Source organism: Phaethon aethereus (genome assembly GCF_964289735.1).
Source record: "Phaethon aethereus genome assembly, chromosome: 2".
Taxonomy (NCBI): Eukaryota; Metazoa; Chordata; class Aves; order Phaethontiformes; family Phaethontidae; genus Phaethon; species Phaethon aethereus.
The window spans coordinates 144607365-144623971 of NC_138582.1; the positions used below are offsets into that span (position 1 = coordinate 144607365).

General features: G+C 42.1%; 1 protein-coding gene across 1 annotated transcript; it reads left to right on the plus strand.

Moving 5' to 3' along the window:
* Nucleotides 1-6258: 6258 nt before the first annotated feature.
* Nucleotides 6259-16275, plus strand: BET1 (Bet1 golgi vesicular membrane trafficking protein; the record flags this gene model as incomplete). Its single annotated transcript, XM_082015224.1, has 4 exons — nucleotides 6259-6277; nucleotides 13261-13376; nucleotides 15380-15436; nucleotides 15988-16275. The coding sequence occupies 4 exons, from the start codon at nucleotides 6259-6261 to the stop codon at nucleotides 16141-16143; spliced, it is 348 nt and encodes a 115-aa protein (XP_081871350.1). The 3' UTR covers nucleotides 16144-16275.
* Between the last annotated feature and the right edge of the window lie 332 nt (nucleotides 16276-16607).

Genomic DNA, 16607 nt, shown 5'->3' on the forward strand with positions numbered 1-16607 from the left:
TGCTTAAAGTCTCTGTTTTTATTGAATTCTCTATTTTGATTGGTGAAAGCCTTTCCCACATGTCTGAAAGGTCAAAATAAACAGAACACAAATCATCAAATTACTGTTTAATTGCGTCTTACAAAGTGTTGGAACTGTATGCTCCATTCATCCCATTCATTTGTTTTACCGAAATGAAAAATTACTTTAACTTCCACTTTTTATTTTAAATGTATTAGTCCTCCTCTTTAGACATTACAGTTATTAATGCTCAGGCTGCTGCAATGGCTCTGAATTCTTATCACTCATTCAGCTGATATTATAACCCAGTCAAAGCTGACATCAGAAATGGTACCTTAATATTAGAGAAAGAAATCATGACTGGAATTATTCATAGATTACACAGCATATGCTACTTGGAAGACAAAGAATCAGTAGAGACGTTTTTTTAATAAAAATTTATAGCCTGATCCAAAGTCAATACAAAAATTCTCCATGACTTCAGTAAATTTTGATTCTAGCCCTATGTAATGAAATTTAGGAGGGAGATCAGCAGTTTTGTCCATAGCCTTCCTTCTCTATTTTGATGTAATTTAACTGCACTGACAAGAAATCTATAAAAATACATCAGAGATTTCTGGGTGTGTTCCCTGCAGCATCAAACAAGAGGTGGAGCAGCTTATGCTATTGAAAAGTAACTAAAGGAAAGAATAAGCAGAATCACAGTATTTAGCAACAATTAAGTAAATAATAATTATGTTCAAATTATATTACCCAAGAGCTAATATAAAGCTCAATACCTCCCAGACATAGCTTATATCAAAATGAAGAGAAATATGCCTTCAATGTTAACAAATTTTTAAAAGTGTTGTAAAGGTGAAGACGACTGTACTTTCTTACTAGATACTTTCTGCTGATGCAACCATACATATTGCTTCTCCTTCCCTCAGCCAGTCCTCCTCTGCTGACGTGTGTCTGACCAACAAAGCTTGCTGAGGCTTCCCTCAGGATAACATAACTGGGAAAACTGAGATGATACTGAAATCGGGAACAAGGAAATAACATGGAATGTGTTACAGTCATAACTTTACATAAATACACACTGTAAATTTTGTTTCAAGCGTATTTACTGAGTTGTAAATTATGTTTAAATGATTTTTCAAACTGTAATCATATACACATGCAAAGCTATGAGATAGGAAGTCTTCATAGGTATAAAGTGTTAATGATCCTTTGAACCTGCATACAGAAAGGCCTCAGATGACTAGGCATGGATGAGTACAATTGCACACGTTCAAGGAAGTTCCCTTGATGCCCTGCAATGTGATTTAATCAAAGATAACAGGAGTTCCCAGAACCTTGTCCAAGTATCTTCTCAGTTATCTTCTAAAAACAATAAAAGGCTATTTTGGCAGATACTTGCTAAGGGTTTTATTAAAAGAATGTCATACAAAAAATGAACGTAGTTTGATTACACAATGAGATGAGATGATTCCAAACCTTATCCCAGAAAAAAGCTGCCATCTATGATGGAAGTGCATTAAGACAAGAAACAGCCCTGGCGCTCTCTGACAGCATTTAATAAAGTTTTGAATCACTGTGATGGGTGAAACTGATAGGTTTGTTGGTACTTGCAGTGTTTTACATATATTGTCATCATTAAAGAACTTGAGTAACAACTGCACATACTATTCCACTTGTGACTTACTTGATTAATTCTTTGCTTGTCTGGGTGGCCAGGAGAGCTGCTGTGATCAGCCCCCTTCAGCTATTTAAAGTCTTAAGGAAGGTGTGGTTTTACATGGCTCCTTCTGTTTCTTATGACGGCACTCTCTGGAGAATACAAGCAGGAAAAACAAGGCTGATGACATCCCTAAGTCCAGTGTCAGTTTTGTCAGCTTTCAGAATACGGGAGGAAACACCTGAGTGATCTGATTGAGTTTATTGGAATAGAAACATTTTGAGAGCTCTCATTTGCTAAATAATGTTAGAATAAACCAGGATATTAAGTGACAAGGATACTGAAGAAAGATGCTGACATTACTCCTTTTTGAAGATACCGAATCCTAATTAAAAATACTCTGTGATCTAGCTCTGCTTCTATGTGGTTAATGTACTAGTTTTATTTAGAAATGTCTCGTCAGCTGTTACTTAATTGGACAACGGATCAAGATTCAACTAGCAAATATTTTTTTAATAATTGAAGCTTACTGCTTAATAAAACAGTAACTGAAATATTTGATACTAACATAATATCATGCAACATCAGCTTTTCAACTCTCTAATGATGCCTGTGACTTGTTAGGCTGTTTTCACAGCCTATAATTTTTGAAAGTAGCAAGTTAATCATGACGACTGTGAAAACATGTGTATCAAACATGTAAGAACACTGACATTTTGGTTACTTATTTAATAATTCAATGATAATCATGTCATTATTATTATTATCACTTTAATAAGATTCCTGGGCTTTCAATTGTGTACTGGAAGTTTGATTATACAGGACCTTTTCAGACAGATTCCCTCTTTTTTTTTTCCCTTTGTATTGCTTTCGTGATGGAGTCGTGGAGTAATCTACTAATAAAATATATGGGCTATTTCCTTTGTAAATGCATTCATCTAGTTCAGTTGGAGACAGTAAAGAGAACCAAAAAATGGTAGCAGTAGTAAGACAGTTGGTAGGACATGTGGAACACCTCTTTTATAAAAGATATCTTCTTTTTTTTTTAAGAAAGGGTAATTGTTCATTAATATTTTGGGGAAAGGAGACTGACATACACATTGCCTAAGCAGGGTGTCTGACAATGACACACCTGTGTAGGCTACTATTAAAAGATTATAAAACCACGGTCAAGGCAGAGAAGCTTGCAGACTGCATACATCTCTCTTAATTTTTTTTACGTGCTCGTTCTTCCTATATGTTGTCACTGATAAACAAAACCTTGATGAGTCAGTCATCTTAAAATCACTTGCTGACTACTTGTTTAGGCTTCCTGGCAGGAAGAACTGCAGATGCTAAGGAACATCTGCAGCCATGCCTGCTAACCACGCACAGCTGGTTTACGAAGCCAGGGTGCCTAGGGCATGGCCTCCGATGGGAGAGCTGCCAGGGAACGGGCCAGAAAGCCAACAGGAGTACAATTAATCACGTCAACAGAAAAACTGTACTTATTTCACAGACTCATTCTGTGAAATTATTAATATGAATAAAACGTATCAATGGAAATATAAACATAGTGAATATTAATGATACCCAGTCAACCTCTATATCCAGCCTCTGTTGTGAGATGGAATCATGATTTCATTATTGTACTCTCAGGAGAACTATAAAATTAGCTTTTCTTCAAGGCACTTTCACTGTATGAAAAAAGCATAAATTCAGTATGATTAAAATGGATTTGGAACATTAATCATGTCAGTATCATTTCCACAGTTTGCTGTAAGAAACTGTGAAGAATTAAATGTGTTATTTATAGATCGCACATAGACTCAATATGTTATTTCAAAATATCATAAGCAGATTATAAACACTGTGAGTTGTGAACACCTTACATGTGGCTAATTGGGATTTTATTTTACAGAAAATTTATGTAAAAATGAAAAATGAACCCCTTAACAATGAATTATAACTACAATGCTAGTGGGGAGATGTACTTTTTTTACCTAGTTATGTATAAAACCATATTTATTGAAAAATGGAAGAAGAACTGGGGTGGCCGGGGGGGGCAGAAAGAAAGGTGATGTAGAACATGCAAGTACTGTAAAGATAAATCTTTTTATATAGCAATGCCACGAAATGTAACCAATTTTCTTGGATGGTGTATGCAGTAAAAAATGTAAATAAAATTATACAGTGAAAGACTCCACTCAGTTGTTACTAAAAGACATTTTCCTACTGCTTCCAGTAGCCTCAATTTTACTCTCTGGTTATTTAGTTACTGCATAGACTGCCACCATAACCCTCCTTCAAAAATTGTCTTTGATGAGGATATTGCTCCTAACAGAGCCCCAGTTCAAATCTGAAGCACCCATGGAGAAGGTTTTCTCAGAATCAGTTCATCTTCTGTAAATTTTATAACATCTAAGTTTTGCTGGTTTAAGCCTGTAATCCTTTAAGAGACCTCTTTGTCCTGGCAAGGTAAGAAATGTGCCCATCTGTGAACTTCAGATGGTTTTAGGATGAACAGCATCTTTAATCTGGTGACAGTACTTTTCCCTTCTTTGAAACAACTAATGTATTTCCCTGAACTAATGTAAATCAAGTCTCAAGTCAACAGTGATGGCAGCTTGCAAACTCCTGCAAGAATTGCCGAGACAAAATCCCATGGAGATTAGCTTCATGCTATGCAATATGGGTGACAGTTCTGCAGTTTATTTCTCCTCCTTGGCTTTCTTTTCTGTTTTGTATGTGCAACTAATGCCTTAGTTGAAATTTTGGATAAATGTCTTATATTATCAAATATTAAATAAAGGGCCAGTTTCTACATTATATTAATTTTACTCTTTATAATGCTGTTTGAGATGTAGGCATCCAGATGTGACTGAGAAGTAAATAAACAACAGCTTCTCAATATCTGTCCTAAAGTTGGGCTGATAAGAGACTAACATCTCAACTGAACTTTGACAAGTGGAGAGAAAAGAAATACTGCAATTATGTGTGGTTTTATGTACTGCAAAAAGATACATGGGGTGTCTTACAGCAATTGCACAAGATGTCAGCAGGAGGGCACAGGCAGTCTTATTGACGAGAGTTATTTTATTCTTCCTTATACAACTTTACCTGCCTAGATGAAGAGTCTTGTTACACTACAAGTTCATTGAAGTAGGAGCTTTGGGCTGCATTTATATAGCTTGTATGATACAAGTGGGTGTTGGTCCAATATTGGGTGTCTTAGTTCCTACCAGAATGCAAATACCAAAGCGATTAATGGTATGGCAGCATGTTGTAATTGGAAAAGCCAATGCAGCTTCTTTAGTCCAGTGGATGCCACACCTGAAACAGCAACCTCTGAATAGACTGCATGATGTTGTTTGCTTTATGCTGGAGTACTGATAAATCATTCTGGTATCATCCTGGGAAATAAATTCAATCCACTGGTATATAAAGAATGAGTCACATCTTTAATAAAAGCAGGTAAAACACATTTCTGGTAAAGCATTGCAAGGCGTTAAAGAATGAAGGAGAAATTATCTTTGCAAATGAAATTTAAATCATTCACAGAACTGAAGATTCAATAATAATGAAGTCTGCAGGTTTCCAGTTTGAGTTGCTATATGCTGCAGTAACACGCCTGCTACTTCCAGATAAACGGGGAAAAAAAAAGGTGGTAAAGCTCCACTCAGCACTGAATTTTAATCTTTTGACTGCCTATTACAAGACAACCACTGAGAATCTTCCCTTTCCAAACAATAAACTGATAATGTACCGAAGGCTTCCTGAAATGAAGGCCAAGATTGGTTTTTTTTCCTTTCAGAATCGATTCTTAAAAGTTTAATGCAAGCTGAAATAGCTAATGTATTGCATAAATTCACGACTGGTTATATTGAATAGAATTTGCTCTTCTCCTGAATCTGCGGGGCGGTGGCCACACAGGGAAGCTGCTCTGCCAGTGCCCGCTCCAGCTGGTGGCCAGGCTCCCCCGCGATGCTCCCCTGCCACCTTCTTCTGCCCCCCAAAACCACTGCCTCACAGTCCAACTCCCCGAAATGTACACTTTCAGTAAAGCACGCCATTTTCAGGGCCTGTTCAGCACACGGACACTGCGTGGGCCGAACGGTATGTCACACTGTCCCCTGAGCAATGCCATGCTGGTTCGATGCCTTCGGGTACTACAGGGAAGCCCTGCAGACACCTTGCACCAACCCCAGAGAACCATGCACCGAGGACCTGGAGGAGGCTGGAAGCGCTGGACGTGCACTCTGTCAGCGACCCGTCCCCGACCTGCCCGCCGCACAACAGGCGCCGGGCCCGGCTGGGCTGAGCCTCCCCTCAGCAGCGCCGCCGCCGCCCCACCTTTGGCGCGGAACTACAGCATCCATCAGCCCCCGCGCGGGCGGTGCAGCCTCGCCCTGCTGAAGGCCCGCCGTACCCAGCGGGCCGCGCGGCGCGGAACGTTGTCGTGGCGCTCGGCGGGTGAATGAGCCGGGCGGACGAGCCGAAGTAGGGTCGCGGCCGCTCCGCCGAGTCCCGCTTCCCGCAGGCGCTGTGCGCGCGGAAGTCGCTCCCGTCCTTCTCCTCCTTCTCCTCCTTCTCCTCCCTCAGCAGCTTCGGGCACAGCAATGAGGCGCGCGGGGCTGGGTAAGCGCGGCGGCCCGCGGCGGCGGGGCCAGCAACCCGCAGCCGCGACACCCGGCCGGCCTGGCGGGGCACCGGCGGTGGGAAGCGGCTGCGTGGCACATCCTTACTTGGCGCTGGAGGGTTCAACGGAGAGGGAGAGGGGGTGAAAAGCTCGGTGGGGCGGGCCGGGGCTCTCGTGTGGGCCGCGCTTTGCACGGGCCTGTGGGAGCCGCTGCCGGAGCCGGCTGGGCCGGTCCCGTCCCCGGGTAGGGTCTTCAGGGGGATCTCTGCGTGAGAGGGGCTGTGTTGATGGGTGTAGGCTTGCAGCTTGGGAAAAAGTATTGCATCCGTTACCCGTGCTTCTGTCTGTTTTTCTAGCTCAGCTGGACTTACGGGATTTGTATTTAATTGTGTTCATGACTGGTTCTAACACATCATATTTCCATGAGTGGACAGATTTGCCACTCTTCAGTCAAGTCCTTTCCAAATTCTTAGTTGTTTTTTAATTTTAGTACTTCTGTATGTTTTCCTGATGTGTTTGAGGAAAAAATGCCCAACTATTGTCAAAAATGCCCAACTATTGTCAATTTAGTCCAAACATAACCTGATGGCAAAGGCAGGTCTGCAAACTCTGCAGAGTTCTTGCCGAGTGTTTTGAGAAGCTTAGGCCCCATAGTCAGCAGCCTCACTGATGACTATAAACTTTGAACTCCGATGTCATGTTCTAGAACCATGTAGGTGCTGTCACCTCACTGTAAAGCTTAGGTAATTTTTATGCCTCAGAAGATTATGACGGAGTTCTGGTACTTCTTCCTAGAAGGTGAGTATTTAGTGGCTGATAAATGCTATGTGGCTAAAACAGGTGTGTCTGTAACACTACCCTAGATTTACTTCTACACTTTGAATTTGTGTTGTGTAATAGTATGTTCACAAGATAAAACAGGTCTTGGATATGCTTCTTACTAGATCAAAAGAGGTGTTGGGATGTTTATCATAAAAAAGTGGGTATTTGATAATGCTTAGGTCTTCAGTCCTTTTCTTTGTCAGACTAATGGTTTGCTCTCGGGTATGAACTGAGAGGGGTTAGACTGAAGGCCATCCCGCTCAGTATGATGTTTCTGGAAGAGTGAAGTGATGGATGTTTATGGAAGGAGCGTAGGGGAAAGAGTGTGCCTTCTTTTAGCATGTTTCTGGCAAAGAAGGACCATCCTGAAACTACTTTTTAAAAAAAATCTGCTGGAAGATCAAGCAGAAGACTTAAATGTCTGCTATGACTGTTATCAGATGCAGTAGAATTTGCTGCTTTCCCTTGATGTTTCAACTGTCAGTCTAGAATTTCTTTTTATTTATGTCGTGGTTTAGCCCCAGCCAGCAACTATGGACCACGCAGCCGCTCGCTCACTCCTCCACGGTGGCACGGGGGAGAGAATTGGAAGAGTAAAAGTGAGGAAACTCATGGTTTGAGATAAAGACAGTTTAATAAGAAGTAAAGCAAAAGCCGCGCACGCAAGCAAAGCAAAACAAGGAATTTGTTCACCACTCCCCATGGGCAGGCAGGTGTTCAGCCATCTCCAGGGAAGCAGGGCTCCGTCACGTGTAATGGTTTCTTGGGAAGACAGACGCCATAACTCCGAATGTCCCTCTACCCCTTCCTTCTTCTTCGTCCCAGCTTTATATACCGAGCATGACATTATATGGTAGGGAATATCTCTTTGGCCAGCCTGGCTCAGCTGTCCCAGCTGTGTCCCCTCCCAGCTTCCCGTGCACCCCCAGCCTGCTTGCTGCAGGCCAGCATGAGAAGCTGGACCGTCCTTGACTACTTAGCAACAACTCAAAACATCAGCACCTTATCAACATTTTTTTCATCCCAAATCCAAAACATAGCCTCACGCTAGCTTCTATGAAGAAAATTAACTCTACCCTGGCTGAAACCAGGACAATTTAGTAGGCTGGAAGTAGTAGCTGGGCACCAGTACTTCTGCTGCGGGCACCAGCTACCAGGTACCTCTTTTTTTAGCCTATGATTATGTTATGGTCATGTCCATATTGTATGTCTTGTCAATGAACAGCATTGCAAGTCAGCCCATAGAACTGCCACGCTGAAGTCTCTGTCCTTCCTGTAAACAGTAGTAGCCAGGCTTCTACATAGTGCCACACATGGTCCAGGGGTGATCAAAAGAGACTTTGGGGCCTTGGGACAGTCGGTAAGGGAATCTGCTGCACAGGTTATTTCTTCCTCCCTCTCTCCTTCCAGTTGCAGGCAGCAACACAGGGAGAAACAGGCAGGCCCAGTCTATTAATACATGGCTCCATGACTGGTGTCACCACCACAATTTTGGGGTTTTTGATAACAGGACGGCCTACAGAACACCTGGGCTTGCTGGCATCAGATAGGATTAACCTTTCTCAAAAGGGGGAGTGGGTCTTTGCTTGCAAGCTAGTGGGGCCTATTGACTAGTCTTGAAGAGCTAGTGGGATAAGATCAGGCTTACCCATGACAAGCTGGATGATATGCCACAGTTAGTGGGATGGGGTGCTAGTGAGGCCCCTCAGCCTGTTGCACCAGCGAAAGACATCAAAGCAACTAAGGGGTGTTCCTCTAAGAGGGTGACAGCCCAGCTGAAGTGCCTCCACCTCTGCACGCAGCATGGGCAACAAATGGGAAGAGCTGGAAGCCGCTGTACTAGAAAGCTACGACCTGGCTGCCATTACGGAAACTTGGTGGGACGAATCCCACAACTGGAGTGCGGCTATCGATGGCTACAGGGTGTTCAGAAGGGACAAGCAAGGAAGAAAGGGCAGAGTTCTTGCCTTCTACATCAAGAAATGGATAGAGTGTGAAGAACTGTCTCTGAAGAATAGCCGTGAGCAGGTTGAAAGCTTATGGGTAAGAATCAGAGACTGAGGCAGCAAAGGGAACCTTGTGGTTGGAGTCTACTACAGGCCGCCTGATCAAGGGGAGTCTGTTGATGAAGACTTCTTACTCCAGCTACAGGAGGCATCACATTCGCAGGCTGTCGTCCTGATGGTGAACTTCAGCCACCCCAGCATCTGCTGGAAAAGTAGCACGGTGAGGTGTAGGCAATCCACAGGACTCCTGGAGTGCATTGAGGATAACTTCTTAAGCCAGGTAATAAGACAGCCCTATCAGAGGGTATGTAGTACTGCACCTGTTGGTCACCAACGCAAGTGACCTAATCGGTGATGTCAAGATTGGAGGCAGCCTGGGCTGCAGTGATCATGCGCTGGTGGAGTTTGCAGTCCTGAGGGATATGGGGCAGGCAAAGAGTGAAGTCAGGACCCTGAATTTTAGGGAAGTAAAATTCCATCTCTTCAGGGAGTTAGTCAGTAGGGCCTCCTGGGAAACTGCACTCAGGGACAAGGGAGCAGAACAGAGCTGGCAGATCTTTAAGGACGCTTTCTATGGAGTGCAAGAGCTCTCGATCCCCAGGTGTAAGAAATCAGGAGAGGAAGGCAAGAGACCAGCATGGCTGGGTGGAGACCTGCTGGTCAAACTAAAGGGCAAGAAGGAAATGCACAGGCAGTGGAAGCAGGGACAGGTATCCTGGGATGAGTGCAGGCATGCTGCCCAGTTGTGTAGGGATGGAGTTAGGAAGGCCAAGGTGCAGCTGGACCTGAACTTGGCAAGGGATGCAAAGAATAATAATAAGGGCTTCTACAGTTACATCAGCCAGAAAAGGAAGGTCAAAGAAAGCGTAACCCCCCAATGGTCTGAGGAGAAGGCTGAGGTATTCAGTGACTTCTTTGCCTCAGTCTTCACTGGCAACCTTTCTTCCCACACCTCTCAAGTGAATGGACCACAAGACTGGGGCTGGTGGAGCAAAGTCTTTCCCATTGTAAGAGGAGATCAGGTTTGTGACCACCTGAGGAACCTGAACATACCTAAGTCTATGGGACCTGAAAAGATGCATCCCAGATTTCTGAGGAAATTGTCTGATGTAGTTGCCAAGCCACTCTCCATGATATTTGAAAAGTCACTGCAGTCAGGTGAAGTCCCCGGTGACTGGAAGAAGGGAAACCTTTGTACCCATTTTCAAAAAGAGTAGCAAGGAGGACCCTTGGGGACTACCGACCTGTCAGCCTCACCTCTCTGCCTGGGAAGATGATGGAACAGATCCTCCTAGAAGCTATGCTAAGGCACATGGAGGACAGGGAGGTGATTCGAGATGGCCAGCATGGCTTCACCAAGGGCAAGTCCTGCCTGACCAACCTAGTGGCCTTCTCTGGTGGAGTGACCATGCCAGTGGACAAGGGGAGAACTATGGATGTCATCTGTCTGGACTTCTGTAAGGCCTCCGCAACATCCTTCCCTCAGTTGGAGGGAGACGGGATTTGGTGGGTGGACTGTTGGGTGGATGAGGAATTGATTGGATGGTCACACCCACAGGGTAGAGGTCAATGGGTCAATGTCTAGATGGAGATTGGTGATGCGTGGTGTCCCTCAGGGGTCTGTACTGGGATCAGTACTGTTTAATATCTTCATCAATGACATAAACAGTGGGATTGAGTGCATCCTCAGCAAGTTTGCAGACAACACCAAGCTGAGTGGTGCAGTTGACATGCCTGAGGGACGGGATGCCATCCAGAGGTACCTGGACAAGCTTGAGGAATGGGCCTGTGTGAACCTCAGAGGTTCAACAAGGCTGAGTGCAGGGTCCTGCACCTGGGTTGGGGCAACCCCCGGTATCGGTACAGGCTGGGGGATGAAGGGATTGAGAGCAGCCCTGCCGAGAAGGACTTGGAGGACTAGTGGATGACAAGCTGGACATGAGCCGGCAATGTGCACTTACAGCCCAGAAGGCCAATTGTATCCTGGGCTGCATCCAATGAAGCGTGGCCAGCAGGTTGAGGGAGGTGATTCTGCCCCTCTACTCCATTCTGGTGAGACCCCACCTGGAGTCCTGTGTCCAGCTGTGGAGCCTTCAGCACAGGAAAGATGTGGACCTGTTGGAGCAGGTCCAGAGGAGGGCCACCAAAATGATCAGAGGAATGGACCACCTCTCCTATGAAGACAGGCTGAGAGAGTTGGGGTTGTTCAGCCTGGAGAAGAGAAGTCTCCGGGGAGACCTTACTGCAGCCTTCCAGTACTTCAAGGGGGCTTACAGGAAAGATGGGGACAGACTTTTTAGTGTGTTGTGACAGGATAAGGGGTGATGGTTTTAAACTAACAGAGGGTAGATTTGGAGTAGATATAAGGAAGAAATGTTTCACAACGAGGGTGGTGAAACACTGGCACAGGTTGCCCAGAGAGGTGGTAGATGCCCCATCCCTGGAAACATTCCATGTCAGATTGGACAAGGCTCTGAGCAAGCTGATCTAGTTCTAGATGTCCTTGTTCATAGCAGGGGGATTGGACTAGATGACCTTCACAGGTTCCTTCCAACCCGAACTATTCTGTGGTTCTGTGACAGTGCTTTCTGTTACATATGTAGAAGTGGCTGTGCCTGTTTAAAAGCTTTGGGGTAGTTGTTTGCATCTGTTATGACACAGTCTGTGTAATAATCATAGTTATGGTATTTTGACCTGAAGCTGTATGGTATATTAACTTATAAATGTATTCATAATTGTGCATCATTTGATAGGAAGTACTGTACTTAGATGCATTTGTAAAACAAGACAAAGGGAACAACCCCGACTCTCTAAATTATGTAATTTTAGTCAGCTTTTTATACTTGGCATTGGTACTTTTGATTGAGGGGGAGGGGGAACTTCTTGACTGTCACTGTGATGAAGTGGAAACATATGTTTCATCCAGTCTTGCTGAGAATTTGTCATTAGTTTAATTTATAGAATAACATTAAGACAGTTAAAAAGTACCAACTAAAACATTTCCATTACTTACACTTAAAGAACAGCTTTATGGGTTAATATAAAATATCTATTACGAAAGTAGCATCATAATTCTTTCTTTTAAAATCTTAATATTATGTATGCCATGCACATACTGAAACGTTGGAGAGGTTTGAGACTGAGCCTCATCTGTGATTGTAGTTGGTGTCTCTCTTCTCCCTTTTCCCTCAAAAAGAAAAAAGGCACACAAACACAAGAAACTTTAAATTGCATGAAGAGGGATTAGCTGAAGACATTCAGACAATTTTAGTGTGGTGTTCTGACTAGCCATGTAAATATCGATTAATTTTATAGCTGGATTGCTAGTTGAATTAATCTAGTAGGATCTTTTATCATAAACCTTGTAGTAGTTCTTTTCTGTTTGCCTTTCTCAGCCTTGGTCTCTCTTCGTTTCAAATATTTGATTTGAGGCCTAAGACTGATTCTTCTCTAGACAGGACACAGCTTTAATTCTGCTGGCCCTGTGCTGCTGTCCAGCTGTTGTTTGTAGATCTTTAGCAGTTGGAGGAAGTGAATGTGTGGAGCCGAGTAGCTTTCATTCCTTTCTGCACTGCTCACTTTGCTGAGTCAGTTGTCTGGATAACAGTTCTGGAGCTCCACCACCCAAAAAGCAAAGGCAGGAGTGGGAATAGAACTGCAGAATGGTAACAGAAATGGCAGTGTTCTGCTCGAGAGGCCTGGCTTCTCATCTCAGGTCTTGTTTGTAGAGAAATACATGTAAGTATCAGAGTATGCTCTCTCCTTTAAATGCAGGTGTGATCAAATGGTATTTGTGTGTGTTAGAGTTAAGTTTACTGCCCTGTGTAGTGGCCTCAATGCTCCCTTCACTTCTCCATGTAATGCCTAGGTTGATTTCCATAGAAGTAATCTGAAAACACTATGTGGGGATAAACTTTATGGTATTAAATTACAACCATTCCTCAGTATTTTTGTCTTTGATTTGCATATTGAAAGATAACCTACACTTTTTCAAAGGTTGATTCTGTAGCTCAAGAACATGAGGTGTCTCTTCCTGATTGCTGAGGGCGATATTGAGGAAATGCGTTTTTAAATGGAAAGAGTGCTTTTGCACATGTGAAAAGCAGTTGCTGCAATGGTGTTTCTGTCTTAACTACTGACTCTTGTGTTCATAGGCGATGGAGGCTCTGCTGGTAACTATGGCTATGCCAATAGTGGATACAGTGTTTATGAAGAAGAAAATGAAAGGTTAACAGAAAGTCTGCGTACAAAAGTCAGTGCCATTAAATCAGTAAGTATTTCATTATAGTGGTATCGTCACATTTATTGAATTAAATTATATGGACCAGTGAAGCAGTAGACTTACTTTGAAACATAAATTTAATACAAGAAAGAATTATTGTCAATAAAAATGCACAACCATTCATTTGTATAACTGAGTCTTCCTTCATTTAGATTTTTAGCTAGAGGTGTCCTTTTTTGCTAATCTTGAGGACAGCTGTGGTGTTACTTAAGGCTTACTGTCCTACAGAATTAATTACTGTCCCTCCAGGAACTAGAAAATTTGAGTTTAGGTCAGTAAACTGGCTCTGGTTCATTTAAGAAAATGGACTACTTGTGTTTGGTATTATCATTGTGGCTCATCAGCTTCTGCTGTATCTGCTGATAAATCTGTAATGTAAAAACAGCTGTTAGAAATAGCATGCTAATATACTCTGAAAGAGAAATTTGTTGTTTTAATAATTCCAATTCCTTCCAGAAGTTGAGGACTTCTTTCAAGCAAGTCTAACTGAAAGACAGCCCTGTGATTAAAATTGTGTGGGTTTTTTTAAAAAACCCCACATTTTAAAACATTTTAAAAAATGTTTTAAAATGTTATTTTAAAATACAGTTGTAGCAATAGGTGCTGTTTTCTATGTATGTAGTACAAGCCAGTGAATTCTTAGGCCTAAACTCATGCAAATTCCTATTACTAATATCCTGTTGCTTAAAAGTAATTTGTTTAGTCTCAAATGGAAAGTAAAACTTTAGGTTTAAGTTAAGAAATTATCCACCCAAATAATTTAGAATAAGTTAAGGAGGTAGAAAGAAAAGCTTTGACCTTTGTTACAGAATTTCATTTCTTGTCTCTTTCTCTGGTATGTTATATTTCAAGTCAGTGTCCTAGAGTATGTCTACAGGGTGGTTGATAGTGTCTGATGGAGTAGCACATCTGCTCTTTCTGCAGTTGCATCCTTTAGTGCAATGTAATGATCTTGGAGTGTGGAGTAACCTTCAAATAATCTTCCTAGAAACCTCATGTTTTGCTCGATAGATTGTGGTGAAACGCAGCAGTAAGAAATAATGAGGTTTAAGTTGTGTCATAAAAAACATACGGGTTTTGGCTAATCCAAAGCATGGGAGCCTGGAGCACATTTCCCTCCCTTCTAGGAGTTGATCTGGTTGTTCAAGGCTGGCGTGCTGGTAAGAACTGTTACAGAGGAAGAGCTGCTAAGAAGCCTTAGTGTGGGTTCTCCTCGATTTCACTCGGGAGCTGCTTTTAAGCCAATGGTCTCCTGGCTGGCCCCTGCCTTTGCTACGTTGCAGCTGTGTTGCAGCTCTGTCTGTGCCTGGTTTTGCACCTCCCTGATTCTGACCCTAACCCAGCTTGACTTTCTGGCTTGACCTTGGACCTGTCTCATAGCTATGGATGTGCTGGGTGATCACCAGGCTGTTGCTGACCCTGGTTACTATTTCTGGACTGACTCTCACTTGCATTTGCAGCTTGCCTCTTTGTTCTGCTGTGCCCTTGCTATTTTGTGACACAAAGCAGAAAACCCCACTTTCTTTCACAAAAGAAAACCCCACTTATAGCATAGCAGCAACTTGCAGAAGAGATGCGTTAGCAGGTTACAGGTATCAACTCCAGCAACACTGAGTGAAAAAGAGGGCTCATGATCCTCTGTGCTGTGCACCAGTAGCTTTAACCAGTTGTTCCAGGAAATGGGTAATTGCTACTCAGACTTGACTAGATCTTGAATTTTTGAAAGTCCATGCAATAATTCTAATAAGGAATTCTCTGGAAAAAGGGAGGAAGAGCATTGAGTATGTTCTGTGACTCTTAGACTCATCTAGTCAGCTGACAAGTATTTACTTTCCTAAGGGTTACTGACAGAATACTGTGCATGTTGTTGTTGTGGTTTTTTTAAATACCAGGTACTGTTTTCCCATTTTACCTGGAGTGTAATGTATTTTAGACTGGTTTCTCTATGTATAACTGATTACTCATATTTAATACTACCTTTTTTTTAATAGCTTTCTATTGAAATTGGAACAGAAGTTAAAAACCAAAATAAAATGTTATCAGAAATGGTACGTACTTAGTCACTAACTTTCTTTAAATATGGGGCAGGGTTAAGAAGTTAGTAATGTAAAGCATTCCTTCATTTAGTATGAACATTTGTATTAAAATGTTGACAGGTTATTGTTGACTGTAAAATGTAACTAATTTAGCAGCAGTATTTCTGTTCAAAAAGATAGATGTGCAAATGCATTACTTCCAAGGCACAATCAAGGTCCTTATACTCCAGATATTCAATCAGCAAATGTATAGTAGTATTAAAAGGCAGTTCTATATTTAACTGTATTTAAGAATAGAAGAGGGAAGCAAAAAACAAAGAAGTCACAAATACCTTTTTTGCTTAAATTTTGCTTTGGCTTGGAGAAAAAATATCTCTGGATAAATGGGCAAAAGTTTTTCCTGGTTAATTTTCAGAAACAACCTCTGAAATAATTTTAGTTTTGGAAAGTTTGAAACAGGAAAACTATACTTAGCAAGCATTAGGGGTAATCTTTTTTTCCTCAGAGTAACATGTTTTTTGTTGCTTTGTTTGCTTGTTTGTTTTTGTTTTCTTTAAATATAGGATAATGATTTTGACTCTGCGGGTGGACTTCTAGGTGCAACTATGGGCAGACTGAGAACAATCTCCAGAGGAAGCCAGACAAAGCTATTATGCTACATGATGCTCTTTGCATTGTTTGTTTTTTTTGTAATATACTGGATTATTAAACTGAGGTGATGCATGTTACCTTCAGTTTAAATTGTGTAATTTCAACTGTAAAGCACTCTTAATTAATGAAGACATTGATCTAAGGTGGCATACTCTGTTGATAAAACACAGTGAAATTGCTGAAAATTGCATTAACTATTAATGCGGTTATATACAGTTTTCTTAATGTATCAGAATTTTTCCAATCATCCCCTGTTTTGGGGGGATTATTTGTAAATATGCAGAAACTGCTAGCATAGTAGGTTGCCTTTTTAGGGGAAAATAGTTTTTAGAATTGATTTTAAAAAATACAGAAAACAATGGTTATTTGGATATGAAGTAATTGCAGAATTGCAAGGGTTTCTCTTTCATTCTGCTTCTCATTCTGGGCCACGCTCTAAATTAGAGCTCCAGTTTCAGGCATATAGTAATTCTTCTTGCAAAAGCACGAAGAATACTCAGATCTTTCTAAATTGGCTTTATCTGTGGATTTT